The 18213-nt window shown below is 26.0% G+C and overlaps 1 protein-coding gene across 2 annotated transcripts in view; it reads left to right on the forward strand.

Annotated features, from left to right (window-relative positions):
* Positions 1–3491: 3491 nt before the first annotated feature.
* LOC100214996 (protein FAM91A1) overlaps positions 3492–18213 on the forward strand; it is a 53502-nt gene continuing 38780 nt past the window's right edge. For both annotated transcript variants that reach the window (XR_010642478.1, XM_065813522.1), the window contains exons 1-4: positions 3492–3631; positions 4080–4164; positions 15341–15411; positions 17750–17888. Coding sequence is in view for 1 of the 2 variants with exons in the window: in XM_065813522.1 (XP_065669594.1) it covers positions 3557–3631; positions 4080–4164; positions 15341–15411; positions 17750–17888 (370 nt within the window). In the remaining variant the exon portion in view is untranslated. The remainder of the gene's footprint in view (positions 3632–4079; positions 4165–15340; positions 15412–17749; positions 17889–18213) is intronic.

The following is an 18213-nucleotide window of genomic DNA, read 5'->3' on the forward strand; positions in this document are numbered from 1 at the left end:
AAAAATATTTTTCTATAACCTATTGTAAAATATAAAGAAGGAATTTATTTCTATAGCCTTTATTTTCTTGAGATAAACTTAAAATCTGCAAAAACCTTACATTTTCTCAATACTGCATTTTATTGCAAAAAATGAAGTATTTATATATATATATATATATATATATATATATATATATATATATATATATATATATATATATATATATATATATATATATATATATATATACATATATATATATATATATATATATATATATATATATATATATATATATATATATATATATATATATATATATATATATATATATATATACTTAAAGTTTCTCTTCAGCACAAAATGTGTAAATATTCTAATAAATAAGGCAATTTTTTTTATTTTTTTTTAAAGTTATTTATTTTATAAAATACGTGTTTCCACTATATCATAGTCATCATCAGTTAAAATATCGTCGGTTTACTATCAAAACCTTTTAAGTCCGATTTTTCATTTTTGAGGTTTTGACTTAAATTGGTTAGTTTTCTTAATGCGCAGCTCTATGCAAAACTGCCATCAGATGGCAGTTTAAAATATTTCTGAGGCAATTAGATTTATGTGGTTTAGCATAGAGCTGGGGCCGTATTCTCATCTCTCCGTTAAGCTTAACGGAACGTTAGTCAAAAATTTCTTTTAAATTAATAAAAAAATTATTTAAAATTATAATTTTTTAAACATAAATGTTTTATTTTGGTATAAGTTTTATTTTAACGAATTTATATAAATTTTCGTCATTTCTTTACTTAGAAATATTGTAATGAAATTTCAGACAAAAGCTCCGTTAAGCTTAACGGAGAGATGAGAATCGACCGAATCTCGGCCGCTGCGCATTAAGAAAACTAACCAACTTAAATCAAAACCTCAAAAACGAAAAAATCGGACTTTGATAGCAAGTTTTGATTAGTAGGTTTGATAGTAAGGTTTGATTAGTAGGTTTGATAGTAGGTTTGATAGAAAGTTTTGATTAGTAGGTATTGATAGTAAGCTGGCGATATATTAAAATGCTTAAATTAAATTAGTAAAATTAAGTTAAACTACTAGAGACCTTATAATAAAATATACAATTGAAATGCAATTAAAAAATGTAACAAATGTTTTTAAAAAGAAAAAAGTACCGGTAGTGTTAAAAGGAACTAGATTGAAATTGTCATTTTTACATGGTTCATTTGTTTATTAATAGTGGGTTTTCCCACTCTATGTACATGCTTTCGTTGAGCTTTAATATAAATTTGTTAGAGGCCGAATCCAAAATTGAAAAATTAGCATGATATATATATATATATATATATATATATATATATATATATATATATATATATATATATATATGTATATATATATATATATATATATATATATATATATATATATATATATATATATATATATATATATATATATATATATATATATATTCGCCCATATATTGGCGAAACTACTCGCCATTTAAAGACACCAATAATCAAGCACCAAAAAAGGGATAAAAACTCACACATTTATAAACATATTCATTCAAATGAAAGCTGTTATAATAGTTTTAATCATGCTAATTTTTCAATTTTGGATTCGGCCTCCAAAAAATTTATATTGAAACTCAAAGAAAGCATGTACACAGAGTGAGAAAAACCCAATCTATGTACATGTTTTTTTTTACAGTGCTCCATACTGATGTTATAAATCTTGCGCAGAGATAGCGTTCAACCGTGGTTTCTGAGGCTGCGCGCTTACCACTGCGCTTCGGCTGCCTAATATATATAAGGACTATTGACAACTAAGAAGTAAAAAAAAAAGTTCTGATTATTGTACCTTGTAAGTAAAATAGCCCAATCAAGGCTGAGACTTGTAATGAAACAAACAAACAAACAAACAAAAAAATATTTCGAAAGTTATTATTGAAACATTTAGTTTAGCAATTAAAACCATAAAATTTATCCTTTTTAAGAATTAAGGACAATGATTTTATCTATCTCAAAGGATGAATAAAAACATTTCTCATCTTCCCCGTTAAAACTACTCTGGTCGAATTACTTTCTTTGTTTCGTTTTTTAAAACAATAGATTTAAAATATAAAAAATAGAATAAATTAATAGAATATATTGCGAAATTTTTTTATCAATTAAAAATAATTAAATCCTTTCTGGCTGGCCTCTCCAAACGCTCTGGCCCTGCAGAGGCTGCCTATACTGGACATGGGTAAAGATGGTCCTGTTTTTTGTACTTTTTATTGTACTACAAGTTTTGCTTTACCTTTTCACACTCATACTGACAATATAACACATTTTATTCTAATAGCATATTAAATAGTTATTGTAAAAAGCTGGATAAAACAACAATAAAACAATACTGCAAGGTTGCTTTGTCAATATAAATAGCTTGTGTTTATATAAAACAAAATCGCCATGTTGTTTTACTGCTGTTTTGCACAGATTATTTAAAAGACATTAAATAGCAGATATTTAAAACACAAAACACGTTTAAAATAAAACGTGGTTTATCTCCAGTGTGAATGGGGTATCAGATGCGGTCCGGTGTGAATCCTAAATTAAAAAAAGGCTTATTATATAGAATTTAAACAACAGTAACAATATGTATTTTGAAATAAAAGTTTTTCATTACATTTCATGGTGTTTCAAAAATAGTACAAATACTAATTTAAAGTAAACACTAATTAAAATTTATAAAGTGCTTTACAGAAAAGTCTAAACAGAGAACTTGTTTTATTTTGAATTCGATTTGATTGAATTATTGATTGAAAAATTATGTTTTTAGTTAGTTATTAGTTAAGTATTTTTTGAATTTTTAAAATGTTTTGCTATTTTATGCGAACCAAACCACTAGTCGTTTAACTACTTGGCATTTAACTTTTTATTTTTTTCTGATTGACAATTAATTATTAATACATTTTGAGCAAAATATTTTTTTAAGCTTGTAACTAAATTTATGCTCTTACGATCTTTTGGAAATTTAATACATTCTAAACTTAGGCGAGCTTTGGGTATACAAACCAACCTTATTAGGGGAAATTATTCATTAGTTTCTAGATTAAATTTAGCATTTCAAAATATTTCTAGTTTGAATTGATTTTGAACTTGTTTTATTAGTCATATAGCAAAATAAATGTGACTATTGGGTTTGTTAACTTTAAACAAAACATAAATCATAAATTCAAATAATAAAAAAATAAAAAAAATCAAGTTGTTTAAAACTTTTGTTATACAGTTAAATCATAAAAATTAATTTTTAAAGTAGAAGTTATAAAATATCCAAATGTATTGTCTTTAATTTGAACAGGTTCAGTTTATTGCACAAAATTATTAATAAAAAAAGTTTTTCTTGTATTTGTGGTATGACAAATTGTTCTAAAGTACTTTAAACTTTCTTAGTCTTTTTTAAAAACACCAGATATAATTATATTTGAAAAATTTGATTTTTAATTGTATTTCAAAATTTATGCTACAATAAAACTATTACTGATCAGTTAATGATTTAAAAAGAGTCAAGTTAATAAATAAAAATGATGAACCCAGAGATAGAAGCACATATTAAAAATAATAATTCATGGTCCAAGTTGCCACAAAGTGTAAAACAAGTAGGTTTGTATAATATTCTTTTAAACATTTTTTTTTACATACTAAATAGGTTGCAGTTCAACTATGTGAATTTTTATATTTTCAAATGATTATTCATAGCTGTCTAAGTTTCTTTTTTTATCTTTAATTTTCTTATTGTTTGCTTCTTTAAAAACATGACTGACTAATAAATATGTATAAGTAAAATAAGTCTGTATAAGTGATTTTTTAAAAAAAAAGTTTTTTCCATATTTGGTTTTCAAGAAATTTTTTATAAAACAAGTTTTTTCTCAAAAAATGATTCTTAAATTTGCATTGTTGTTGCAACTTTTTTTTCTATATTTACACTTAAATGATAATTTGTTGCTTTGAATTTTTCAGGTGATAAACTTCATATTTTATTTTATTTCTGATGGAAAACTTTACATTTATAAATTATATTTTATTATATGTTTTCATTTAATTTAGACATTGGGCAATAATGAACAAAATTGGGCAAAATGTGTTTCTGATTATTCAATCAGAAATCAATATCGCTTTAAAACAAGTATTGGTAAGTACAATTATCTAATCCTAGTGATTATATAGTAGTTTTATTGTAATAATCACCCAGCTAACCAATATACAAAGGAATTATAATGGTTGGTCCTATAAAGACTTTGTGCTAGGAATTTATTAGACTATAATCTATTAGGTTACATTTAATTGGCTGCTTATGCGGTTATGGCTAGGGAAAACTCTAATTAATCTACAAGGAGCCTTCAAGTATCTGTAGTCTTGTATGCATCATAGTTTTTAAATTTTAATCTCTGGTGTATATAAAGGTTGTGGAAAGCAAATTAGGCCATATTTTTTTTGTTTCATGTTTTAAAAAATGGCAAACATTTTAAAATAAACTTGTCTGCATTTTTTAATGGTGTTAAAAAAATATCTAATAACTTGTTTTAGGTATATGAATATTATAACTTTTGATATCAATCAAAAGTTGCCTTGTTTTGTTTTGGTGTCATATATGCTAATGAAAATCAACATCTAAAATTTTTTGTCAATTTAAATTTTTGAATGTTTTAGTTTATGGTATAGTTTAATTACCTTCTTTATGTTGATCCTAGACTGATTTTACTAAAAACGCCCTTATGCCAGTGATATTAACAAGGATTTTCAATTACTTTGGTCTGCAGTGTTATTGTATTGTTTTTGCTTTTTTACTTAACTCTTATAGATCAATTTCTTCAGCTCAAGAATTGATCTATAAAACCTTTAAAAGCCTTAAACCTGAAAGTCATTTCAAAGACATTTTTTTCAAATTTTAAACTTTTAAATAGAGTATATAAAGTTTATATGCAGAAATTGATTTACTTCAAAAGCTAAGAAAAGATATATGAACTGTACAAAAAGACCATAGTCCTAAGTCCTTGAGAAATCCTTATTAACACCACTGTCCTACACTTATTAACACTACTTACTAACACTACACACACAGATATATATATATATATATATATATATATATATATATATATATATATATATATATATATATATATATATATATATATATATATATATATATATATATACATATATATATATATATATATATATTAGGCCTGTCCAAAAAAATTTTTTTTTTCAGATTTGATTGCATAGTTGTTTATTTTGTGCCATTTGACATAGTAATTAACTGTGCAAAAAATCTTTCCAATCAGATAATGTTTAGGGGGTGCTCAATGACCATAAAGTTTTACGAAAAATGTGAAAAACATGGAAAAAGTAACAAAGTTCCACAAATTTCTAAAACCCGGTTAATTAGATTTTTCAGATTTGATCAGTTTTAATTATCTCTAAATATTAAATTCTGAATACAAATTACAATCCACATCCACTTTAGACTGGTTTATTAGCAGAGAAATTAATGAAATAAAATACTGCAATACGACTAAAGTTCTGCGGTTTTTGTTATATCAGAATTTTTCCAAAATAAAACACTAGGATTTTTGACTCTTTGTCATTGATTAAAATACGAATTATAAACAAAAAAACATATGAGCAATTAACATTTAATTATCGTAATGTTATAGTTCGTGCAATGTTAATGCTAGCGAGGACTATAACTCTTCAGAGTACACTTTCTGGCATCTGGCACTCGCTTTCTGTGATCCTCAACCACCTGAATTAACCTCTGCATTTCAGATTCATTCCTTGTAATCGATTCATTAAACATCGACATTAAAGCCACAAATCGTTCGGCAGCATCATTTACTACTTTCAATGAATATACTAAATTTTTTCCTTCTTGGTATTCTGGGGAATCATTCCAGGTAGCTGGATCGTTGTTGAACAGAAAATCAATATCAACCTTCATTGACCGCAACGCACTTGCTGAAACTGATGTCACCAGCATGTCCAGAGATTTCTTCTCTAGACTTTCAATGTTCTTTAATTTGATCAACCTTTCAGACCAGTTCTCACCGTGAAATTTCATGTTGGAAATCATTTTTCGCTTCTCTTACATTTGAAGTTTGTTTGAAAACAAAGCTAGTGGGACCAATTCTGGTGAAAGGTACCACAAATGGTTTTGAAAGTTCTTGACTGCTGCTTCGGAAATCGTTTTATTCACAACTGCAAACTGCTTAAGTTGCTGAAACAGAAACAAGTCATTAACTGGAGCATCGCTGGCATTTGTGCATGATATCCAAGATTTTACATAAACCAGACTAGCAAATAAGCAAAATTCACAGAGATTTTTTTCCTCTTTTGTGGTCAACTTGAACTCTTCACAAAATAAATAAATCTTAAAACAATAAATAACCTTGGCCATCCAGCGAGCCATGTGATAAGCACCAGGGATCTTGAAATGATAATTTTTCTCTTCTTGATCAGGCAGTTTTCCAAGTATTAACAGACAGAGATCCATGATTTCTTTGTAGTCATCCCTTGGCATTTTAACATGCAGGTTTTCTTTGAGGAATGCAATCACTTCATTTTGTAGTTCTTGCACCAGGGGTATTTTCATTCGAATGTCATCCAGAGGTTTAAAATTTCCTTGATTAACTTTGGGCCAATATTGCTGAAATCTCTGGAAAAGAGGTATGTTGGGACCAGATGATGGTCCAAATAGTGATCCAAACACTCCTGCTACTATGATCTCATGAACATGGTGTCTGCAAGCGAAATATAACAAATTTCTACCTATATGTTTCTCTAGAACTACACATGCACCATTTTTGGAGCCAGTGTTAGAGGCTGTAGTATCAAAACTCATTCCAATAACATCACCAATTATGTCCCAGAAATTAAGCAGATGAATAACTGCTTTTGCTTGGGCTTCTCCAGTTCCAGCTGATAGTTTTGCTATTCCAAGTATTTTGTCAACATTGTGACCTGTCACACCTACAGATAGCCGGTCAACATTTGCTTTAGGGGCTGCAGAATTTGTACGATCTATCATCAGTTTGCCATCCCAGTGGACGATTAATGGTGGTTTGTCCAAATCGCAGAATTCAGTTCGAACAGTGGCTTCAATATTTGATCGATGATAGGTTCGTTTTCTACGGACTGTAGAACGTGATAATGATCCATCATCGAGGTTCTGTCCACCAGCCCTTGCAATTGCTGCTGCTAGTATAGTAAATTTTGTGTCAGATAGATTAATTCTGTCTAATGTTGATGAAACATTAGGCGAGTCAAGAATTGTATCTAAGATACATTGTCGTTTTGGAGTACTTGCTAAACTTGATTCAGCTGACCCTGAAGAACTTGCTTTACTGACTTGTTGTCTGTAATAAACAGGGATTTCTATCTCAAAATCTCTATCAACCATTTTGTCATTATCAACAGCATCGTTATCGTTGTCATCACTATAACTTTCGTCATGTAAAGGTTCAATAACAGGAACTATTGCACTCGCACCAGATTGTCTTTGCTCTTCTTTTAGCTTTCGTTCTCTCTCTGCTTGTTTCCTTGCTTCATTTCTTTCTTCTAATTTTGAAAGTTCTTTGTCCTCTCCAAACATCACCATTTTTCTCTGACATCTCTGATCCAATAAAAATTCTTTATCTTCTTCAATTCTGATCATGGTTTCAGCATCCTTGTGGGCAATGTCAAAAAGTAGGCCAATGGTGTCTGTAAATGATTTCTCTCTCGATTTCTGAGAATCTGACAATCTGGATTTTTTTTTTTTTATTAATTTAAATTCCTGGACTAAAGTTTTCAACTTTAAGACTACATTCGGATGAAATGCTGTCGGAATACGGGCTTTATTCCAAATAATAATCAGTTCATCAACAGTTGTTTTAAGACTTTCAGGCACTGACTTTTTGGTTGAATTAAGATGATAAAAAAATGTTTTTAAAACATCAGATGTTAAGGGAAGAACTTTATCTGGAAGATTTGGCTCTGGTTGTCCAATTAAAAAGATTTTGGTTTGAAGTCGTGTAGAGATAGCAACACGAGATGATGCTGCCATTTCAATGATAACTGAAATATTATGAGAAAATCAAAACTCAATACCATATTATACAAACTTATCATTCAGTTGTTGGTTTATGCAGCTGCAGCAATATATTATAATAATTATTACTAAAGAAATTAAATAAATATTTTCAAATTAGAAATTATTATTATCTGCACTTAATAACAAACAATACACTACCAGACTACCATGCTAGTTTTCTGTAATAGGTTACTAAGGTTAGGTACTATCAAAATATTAATACATTTGTTGTCAAACTGAAATTCCAAATAAAAATAATATTTATACTTGTAAACCTTTTTATTCTGTTTGAACAAACTCTAAATTGAGTTAAATAATAGTATTAAAATTATGAATACAAATTTTAACAAAATGATATAAACACAGTTGTTTTAAACACTAGCAGACATTTTTTTAGTCTGGTGCCCTGATGACAGTTAATCTGCTGCACTTTAATTAATCTATATAGCACGCAATCAGACAATATTTCAGTGGAAAAAATCTAACTAACCAGGTTCTAGAAATTTTTGGAACTTTGGAACTTTTTACACGTTTTTGACGTTTTTCGTAAAACTTTATGGTCATTGAGCACCCCCTAAACATTATCTGATTGGAAAGATTTTTTCCACAGTCAATTACTATGTCAAATGGCACAAAATAAACAACTATGCATTCAAATCCGAGAAAAAATTTTTTTTCCTGTGTTCACATGAACAGCCCTAATATATATGTTATATACATATATATACATATATATGTATATAATGTATATATATGTATATAACATATATATACATTATATACATATATATGTGGGTTATATACATATATATACATATATATATATATATATATATATATATATATATATATATATATATATATATATATATATTCATATATATATATATATAAATATATACAAATATATATTCTTATATATATACATATATGTGTATATATATGTATATATATATATATAAATGTATGTATGTATGAATGTATGTATGTATGTATGTATTTATTTATGTATGAATGTATGTATAAGTATATACAAAATTTCTCAGCACAAAATGTGTAAATACTTTTAAAATAAGAAAATTTTTAAATTTTATTTAAAAATATATTATTATTTCAAATTAGGACATGTTTCAACTACATATAGTCATCATCAGTTAAAATATATCCATTAAAAACAGTATAAAATATGATTTATAATTGTTGAAAATAAACATAATAAAAAGCCATAAAATATATATATATATATATATATAAGCCATAAAATATATATATATATATATATATATATATATATATATATATATATATATATATATATATATATATATATATATATATATATATATATATATATATATATATATATATATATATATATATATATATATATATATATATATATATATATATATATATATATATATATATATATATATATATATATATATATATATATATATATATATATATATATATATATATATATATATATATATATATATATATATATATATATATATATATATATATATATATATATATATATATATATATATATATATATATATATATATATATATATATATATATATATATATATATATATATATATATATATATATATATATATATATATATATATATATATATATATATATATATATATATATATATATATATATATATATATATATATATATATATATATATATATATATATATATATATATATATATATATATATATATATATATATATATATATATATATATATATATATATATATATATATATATATATATATATATATATATATATATATATATATATATATATATATATATATATATATATATATATATATATATATATATATATATATATATATATATATATATATATATATATATATATATATATATATATATATATATATATATATATATATATATATATATATATATATGTATATATATATATGTATATATATATATATATATATATATATATATATATATATATATATATATATATATATATATATATATAGAACCCTTAGATGTTGTCCGAAAGTTTTTTCCATATTTTGTTGACAAAAAGTAAAAATTAAAATTCAAGACCGGAATTTTTTTTTTTTAATAATGATAGACTGCCTGCCCCAACCAAACCCTCAGTCGATGTAGCAGCACTCCCTTGCGGGTCAGGCTATTTGTCAGTCGATGTAGCAGCACTCCCTTGCGAGTCAAGCTATTTGTCAGTCGATGTAGCAGCACTCCCTTGCGAGTCAGGCTATTTGTCAGTAGATGTAGCAGCACTCCCTTGCGAGTCAGGCTATAAGATTGTCGATGTAGCAACACTCCGCGCATGATTTACAGTAAAAAAAATAAAAATAAAAACATTTTAATAAAAAAAATAAAAATAAAAACATTTTATTAAAAAAAATAAAAATAAAAACATTGTTTATATTGTTAAAAACATTCAGAATGTTTTAAAAACATTCAGAATGTTTTTAAAAACATTCCGGTCAATTAAATTTGCGTTTTTGTGGTTTTTTTATATAACAATTAATTTGTAATTAAATTAATGGTTTTGACTTTCGTCCAACACGAAAATGTTGGACGAAAGTCAAAAGTAATTAAAAGTGACGTATGTGTTGGCGTAAGAATCACTTTTTTCCTTCCGCTCTTCCTAAAGCCAACAAACTATAGATCTATATATATATATATATATATATATATATATATATATATATATATATATATATATATATATATATATATATATATATATATATATATATATATATATATATGTATATATATAGGGTTCGTACTGGACCTGAAAAACCTGGAAAATTAGTTAATTTTGCCTAAATACATGGAAAACCTGGAAAAGTCAGTGAATTTTTTTTTTTCTTTAGATAGTCATGGAAAAGTCAGGAAATTCTGATTGAGTAGTTACTTGTTTTACAATTAAGCTATTATGCTTTTGTTGGTGCTACCCATTTATTTTTTCTGAAACTTATGTTTTTCTTAGTGTTCATTCTTAGTCATCCTCAATAATAAGATCCATACTAATGTATATAATCCATACTAATATCCAACTTAACTAATAGCTTTTATAAGTTTTGTCATTCATGCCATTGTCATTCATTGTTACAAGCATGCACAATTTTATTTACAGTAGATAGTAATTTTAAACATTTTATAAAAACCATTGTTGCAAATGGTCAGGAAAATCATCTGATTTTTCAAAAAAGTCAGGGAATTTTATATTTGGCTACGAACCCTGTATATATATATATATATATATATATATATATATATATATATATATATATATATATATATATATATATATATATATACATATACATAAATGTACTTAAATGTCAATCTTTAGCCACTTATCTTTTCATTAACTCCCAAATGTTTTCTATGGGGTTCAGATCCGGGCTATTACCTGGCCGATCCAACAGAGGAATATTTTGCTCTGCCAAAAAAGTTTTGATACATCGAGCTGGGAGCTCCATCTTGCATAAAAGTGAATGGTTCCCCATTTGGAAACCATTCTTGGAGCTGCGGAATCAACTGATTTTGCAAGAGATTTTTGTACTAGTCTTGCTTCATCATACCATTTACCATGTACAGATGTCCAGTGCCTTTGCTGCTGATGACTGACCAAATCATTACTTTTGTAGGGTGCTTCACAGTCTGAACAACACAGTCAGGATGAAATTTTTCTCTTTGACGATGACACACAAACTGAGCTTTGTTCTGCAAAACTTCAAATGTGCTTTCATCACTGAAGCAGACCTGTCAAAAATAGCAACAAAAAACACTAAACATTTGTGCTGGTCTCCTGTCATTATAGAAAAAGGTTAAATGCATTATTTGTGAAAAAATTGTAAAGAAATTGTAACAACTTACCAATCTCCAGAAGTCCAGATCTTTATCACGGAACTGTTTGGCCCGCGTCAGACACTTTGCTTTTGTTGCAGGTGTTAACTTGGGCTTTCTGGCAGAGCAACAGGCCTTAAAATCTAAATCTATTAATTTTTTTCAAACAGTGCATTCAGAAGCATTCACATTAACACTTTAGAGTTGCGATGTTATCAGTTTTGAAATGCGGTAGTGGTGTAGTGGTAGAGCGCTCGCTTCATAAGTGAGAGGTTCGGAGTATGATTCCTGCCACGTCCCTGGTAGTACCGCGCTCAACTTGTTTCTCCGCACAGCGGCCTTGTTCGTCAAGGTTCATGTTTCGGAGTTAAAGAGTTGAGAGAGGGTTATAACCACAAGTAGCCTCCTCATCTGTAGTGGCCTTCTCGGCCTTGGGGAGGTGAATTATAAATAAATAAAAAATTTAAAAAAAAAAAAGTTTTGTGGTAGCAAATCTGTTTTCAAGGCAAGTTTTCTTTAAAGATCTTTCTGCCCTTAGAGTGAAAATAGGCTTTCTGCCGCATTTTTTCTTTCGTTTTGGGATAATGCGATAGATTCTAAAAAAACTCGAGTGCGTCTAATAATTTGGCCATGGACTGTATATATATATATATATATATATATATGTATATTATATATATATATATATATATATATATATATATATATATATATATGTATATATATGTATATATATGTATATATATGTATATATATGTATATATATATGTATATATATATGTATATATATGTATATATATGTATATGTATATGTATTATATATATATATATATATATATATATATATATATATATATATATATATATATATATATATATACTCTTGCTTGGTTGTTTTTAATTTTTACCATATAATGTAAATTTAATGTGTGTGTTTTTTTTAATTATTTAGAAGATTTGTCTAATTATATTCTTTTTTACATTTTAAATATTAAAGATCTTTTTAATATTTATAATGTAAAATATCTTTGTTATATTTATAATATGAAAAAGTAAGTACTATATTCACTACCTTACATGTTTGTTTTAAACAATAAAAAATTGAATAACTTTATGTAAAAGTGATATACACAATTAATATTTATAAAATATACAAAACCCTTTTATTCTTGCTGATGTTTATAGCCCACTATTTAAAAAACTCATTTATAATCATTTTATGTTTCTTAAATACTTAATCTTTTTGAGAGTGAAATAGGAATGGTAATTGAAATTAAAATTTTTACCACGTTCTACATGAGAGTGTTGGTCACATAGTATATTTTATATCTTATTTTTATTTAAATGTGAACACTGTTTTTATTTTGCCTGGTTTCTATTGCTTTGAAGTTTTTTTTCTTCTATTAAAATAATGTATTTATTGTAAGTTTTAAATGAACGACAATATCAATTATAGATACTAGATGAATTGTTAAATTTTCATTATAAAATATTGACAATTCTGTTAATAGTTTAGTATCCAAAGTTTAAAAATTATATTAACAGTAGTATTTTTTACAAATTTGTTTTTACTTGTTTAATTAAAAGTGAAAATGAATTAGCAAAAGTGAAAAAAATTAGCAAGTTATACTTGTTTTCAAAAAGTTTTAAAAAAATGTTTTTTTTATTTAACAAAAGGGAAAATCGAAAGTATAATTAAACTTTTACAACTTTTTTTTCATTTTTATTGATTTCAACAATAAACATTTTTTTATTTTTGTTGATGTCAACTATAATTAATCAGACCAAAAAAAATTCAACAAGTTGGAAATTTGTTTCATGAAAAACAATATAGCATTAAAAATGATGAAGTTTTTTGTTAATAACTTGATAAATAATTTGTTTTAGCAAGTTTAATTAACTCGTAACTTAATTTCTACAGTTTATTTAAGATATAAACAAAGCTTGTTCATTTAAGATATAAACAAAGCTTGACTCCAACCCTTTTAAAACTGGAAAAATTTAGTGTTTCTAAACTTTTGCAAAATAATTATATAGTTGTTGAATTTGTAACTAGGCTTACAAGAGCCTAGTTATAAATCGCTCCAAAGCTGAGCTTTGGAGTTGCTAGTTTTAAAAGTAATTCTCTCAAAGAGGTGAAGCTGTGAAAAAATCATGGCTTCACACTTTTGAGAGTAACAGACGCTTTTGATTGATAACAATATTTTAATTTATAAAGTGTAAATTTTCATTTAAATACTTTAGGAAATATATATAAAGTAGAGTAAAATTGGGTAATTTTGCCACTTTAGAAATTTCGCCACTAATTGGTGTATATCTACTTTTATAACTATAACTTTACTCGTAAATAAGATTTCTATTAGAAGAAAAACAAATTTCTTATCAAATTATGTAAAAAAAAAATCTTTATGTGAAAACCTTATAAAAAAATTAATTGACAAAAATAATCTATTAAAAAACAGGAAATTTAAAACTCTCATAAAAATCAAATTATTTATTTCCATTCAAAATTTAAGACTAAAATATTGGAAATTTTTCAAAGAATCTTTGTATTGTTTTTTTCTTTCTAATTTTAAACGGTTCCAAAGTTATTACGGAAATACTAAATATAAGAATTTTGCCACCTATTTATATTAAATAAAAACGTGCTTTGATTGGATAATTAATATTATTTCCCTTCCTCTTGTTTTGGTAATTAATTTCTCAGATCATGTTGGTCTTATAATCAATTCAAATTAGCAACAATGCCGCAAAGCTACAAGAGAAAATCCGTCACCAATTATAGCGAAGAGCTAATGGAAAAAGCCAGTTGCAAGCAAGCTGCAGAATTATATTGTATTCCTCGAAGGACACTAGGAGGAAGAATTCAATATCCAGAAAGGATAGCTGGAGCTGGTACATTAACAAATCTTCTAAAATATCCTACATTTCTAAAAAAATAAAAATAGGTAAAAAAAGTGGATTCGCTTATTGAATATTGTTAGATTTTTTTTATTTAACTGTAAATGTGTTTTTAAGATTTATAATTTAAAATAAAAAAATTTATATTGTAAATAACATAGGTGGCAAAATTTCCCTAAATTAGATTTTATTGGGGTAATTTTGCCAACCCATTTTTTCTGTTCTAATTATTTAAAAAAAAAAAAAAAATTAGAGTATGTAAAGTTTTTAAAAATATTATTAACAATAAAAAAAAATTCCATTTCGTTTTTAGTTCTCAAGTTATTTAAATTGAATAAATTAGTGGCAAAATTACCCAATCTTACTCTATTGAAGAACATTAACTATTTTGCTTTTTTTTTATTTTTTATTTTTTTTTAATGTGAAATATTTAGTTAGACATGTTCGAAAAGACGAAAAAAATTATTATCAAGAACTTATTCAGTATAGCAGAGATCATCTAATGGTATTTTTTAATTTTTTGTCAATTTTATTGAGTAATTTTTTTATATCTATATGCAATTTGTAAACATGCTATTGGATTGGGTAAAAAGTAATAAGCAATTTTTTCTAAAAATGCTTAGAATGTTCTGGAAGCAAAAGTTATTATGGTTTGAGTATATATACACTGCATGACATAATGATAAGACACCCCAAAAAGGTTTATAAAACTCTACTATACATTTATATTTAAAAAATAATTTTTATTGTAAATGAAAGCAAAGGGTTTACAACACTAAACAACATTTATTTTAAAATGTAACTCGCATTTAAAAAAAAAAAACGTTATTTCAGTGAGACAAAATTATAAGACGTTTATAAATCATAAACGGTCAAATAACTTTTGCAAATACCACATAACATGGAAAAAAGAATGGCAACGAGTAGTATTTTCTGATGAAAAACAATTGTCTAGATGGGCCAAATAGATGGAATTATTATTTTCACTATTTGCGTAAAGAACCAGTAGCACAGCAGCGACATCAAATGTGTGGTGGTGGTGTAATGATTTGGTGTGCGATTGGTTATTAAAATTGAAACATTGAAGTGGCTAGCTAGATCTTCAGACCTGAATATTATTGAGAATGCTTGGGCACATCTGTCACATATAGTGTTTGAAGGTGGTAAACAATATAGTTCACTAGCTGACATGAAATCATCCATCGCATCTGCATGGGATACAATTGATATTTTGTACATAAAAAAGTAGTATGATTCTTTATCTTCTAGATTGATTGAAGTGATTCAAAAAAAAGGTTTAAGTACCCACTATTGACTTTCTTGAATTTGAGATGTCTTTTTTTATAAATGACAATTTATATGAATTTTTTCCAAAAGTGTCTTTTAATTTTGTCACACTAAAAAAAAACAGTTTTTTTTTCATAAAATGCGAGTTTAAAATAAATTTTTTTAAATGTTGTTTAGTCTTGTAATCCTTTTGCTCTCATTTATTATAAAAATTAGTTTTTAAATATAAATGTAGAGTTTTATAAATATTTTTGGGGTGTCTTATCAATATGTTGTGCAGTGTAGGACATAAAACAGCATCAGTTCAATTAGAATTTTTGTGTTGCAACTTCTATATATCGTGAAAAAAAGACAACATTACTTTTTAAAGATTATATATGACACTACCTGTTTTATGAGATTCGGTTGAGCCACTCCATAGCCAAAACCACACATAATATATGATATTGGTTAGATCAGGGTTTAGTTTCTGAGGCCACAGCAAAGTGTTTTAATGCTTTTGTAACAATGACCTAATTTTGCAAGAAAAATAATTCAGAAAATTAGGATTATGAACAATCATTAAAACCAATTTGAAAAGTTAATTTATGCCCATAAAAAGGTGTTGCTCTCTGTTTGGTGAGGCTTGAGTTGGATTGTGCAATATAAACAACTTCTGCCAAATACATCAATTATGGCAGCAACTGTGCTTACTTAGAAACCAGAAGAGTTTGCACCAATGACATTCATTCTTTGTCTAAATATTGGCGGGAGATCATACACCAAAATGGTGCATATATTGTTGAAGATTGTGGAATTGAAATTTTTTATTTTTAATGCTTATTACTTTTTAGCTAACCCAAGTAATTCTAATTTAGTTAAATGTTTAAAAATCTCTAATATTTGAGAGATTTGACATCTTTTTTTTTTTTAAATACCTTTTTGAAGTGGTCAGCAGTTTTGTTTTTAGCTTTTATAACAAATAAAGTCTCCATTTTATTTTAAAAGTAGTCAACCGTTTTGTTTTTATTTTATGTAATTTATTTATTATGATTTGCATTTGGTATTGAAGTTTCACTCACAAGTATAGTATTGTTGGGAGACTTATACTATATCTTGGGAGACAATAATCGAAAATTAACATAATTAGGATTACCATCCTAATAATGCTCATTCTGTTAGTCTCGTATTCAATCTGGTAGTAGGATAGTGGTAAAATACTTAGCCCACAATTAAGAGGTTTGAGATTCACCCACTCTCCTCTGGAAGAAATGTGCTCAATCTGTTTTTTCAAGCAGCGACCATAACTTGTAATAGGCTGCGTAAGTGTTTTACAAGGTTTGTGTTTCGGAGTCTAGAGATGAGGGAATTAATAAATTAAGAAAAAGGTTAAGCAATAGTTATAATAAATAAATGAGTTGACTCATCAACTCTAGTGGCCCCCCTCAGGAGCCTTAGGGAATGAATTTAATTAAGAAAAAAAAGTTTGATATAAAATAATCTCTTATTATTTTTTTTTTTTTTTTTTTTATATCTGAAAATTGTCTTTTTCTCATTTTATAATACTTCTTTTTCAGCTTTATCCATACCATTTATCTGATATCTTTGTAAAAGGATTACGATTGACTCCTTTTATATATTATTGCAAAATGATGGAAGATATAATGGTAAATGAGCGAAGTTACGACACGTTGCCAAACTTTACAGCTGCTGATTGTAAGATTTTTAAGAAGTTGTTTGCATAGTAATGAGCAAAATATTATAAAAATCATTCTTTTTATAGTTATGTAGAAGTGTTTATGTGATTAGCATTTGATTTTTTATAATTATGTAGAAGTTTTTATGTGATTTGCATTTGATTTTTTATAGTTATGTAGAAGTGTTTATGTCATTAGCATTTGATTTTTTATAGTTATGTAGCAGTGTTTATTAGTGATGTACCAGGGAAAAAGGTCGATTGTGGGTAATAATAAGGTTTAATGTATGTATATAAAGGTAATATAATAATATTAGGTATTTAACTTGCATTTATATGTTGCGT

This window comes from Hydra vulgaris, chromosome 12 (genome assembly GCF_038396675.1).
Source record: "Hydra vulgaris chromosome 12, alternate assembly HydraT2T_AEP".
NCBI classification, from domain to species: Eukaryota; Metazoa; Cnidaria; class Hydrozoa; order Anthoathecata; family Hydridae; genus Hydra; species Hydra vulgaris.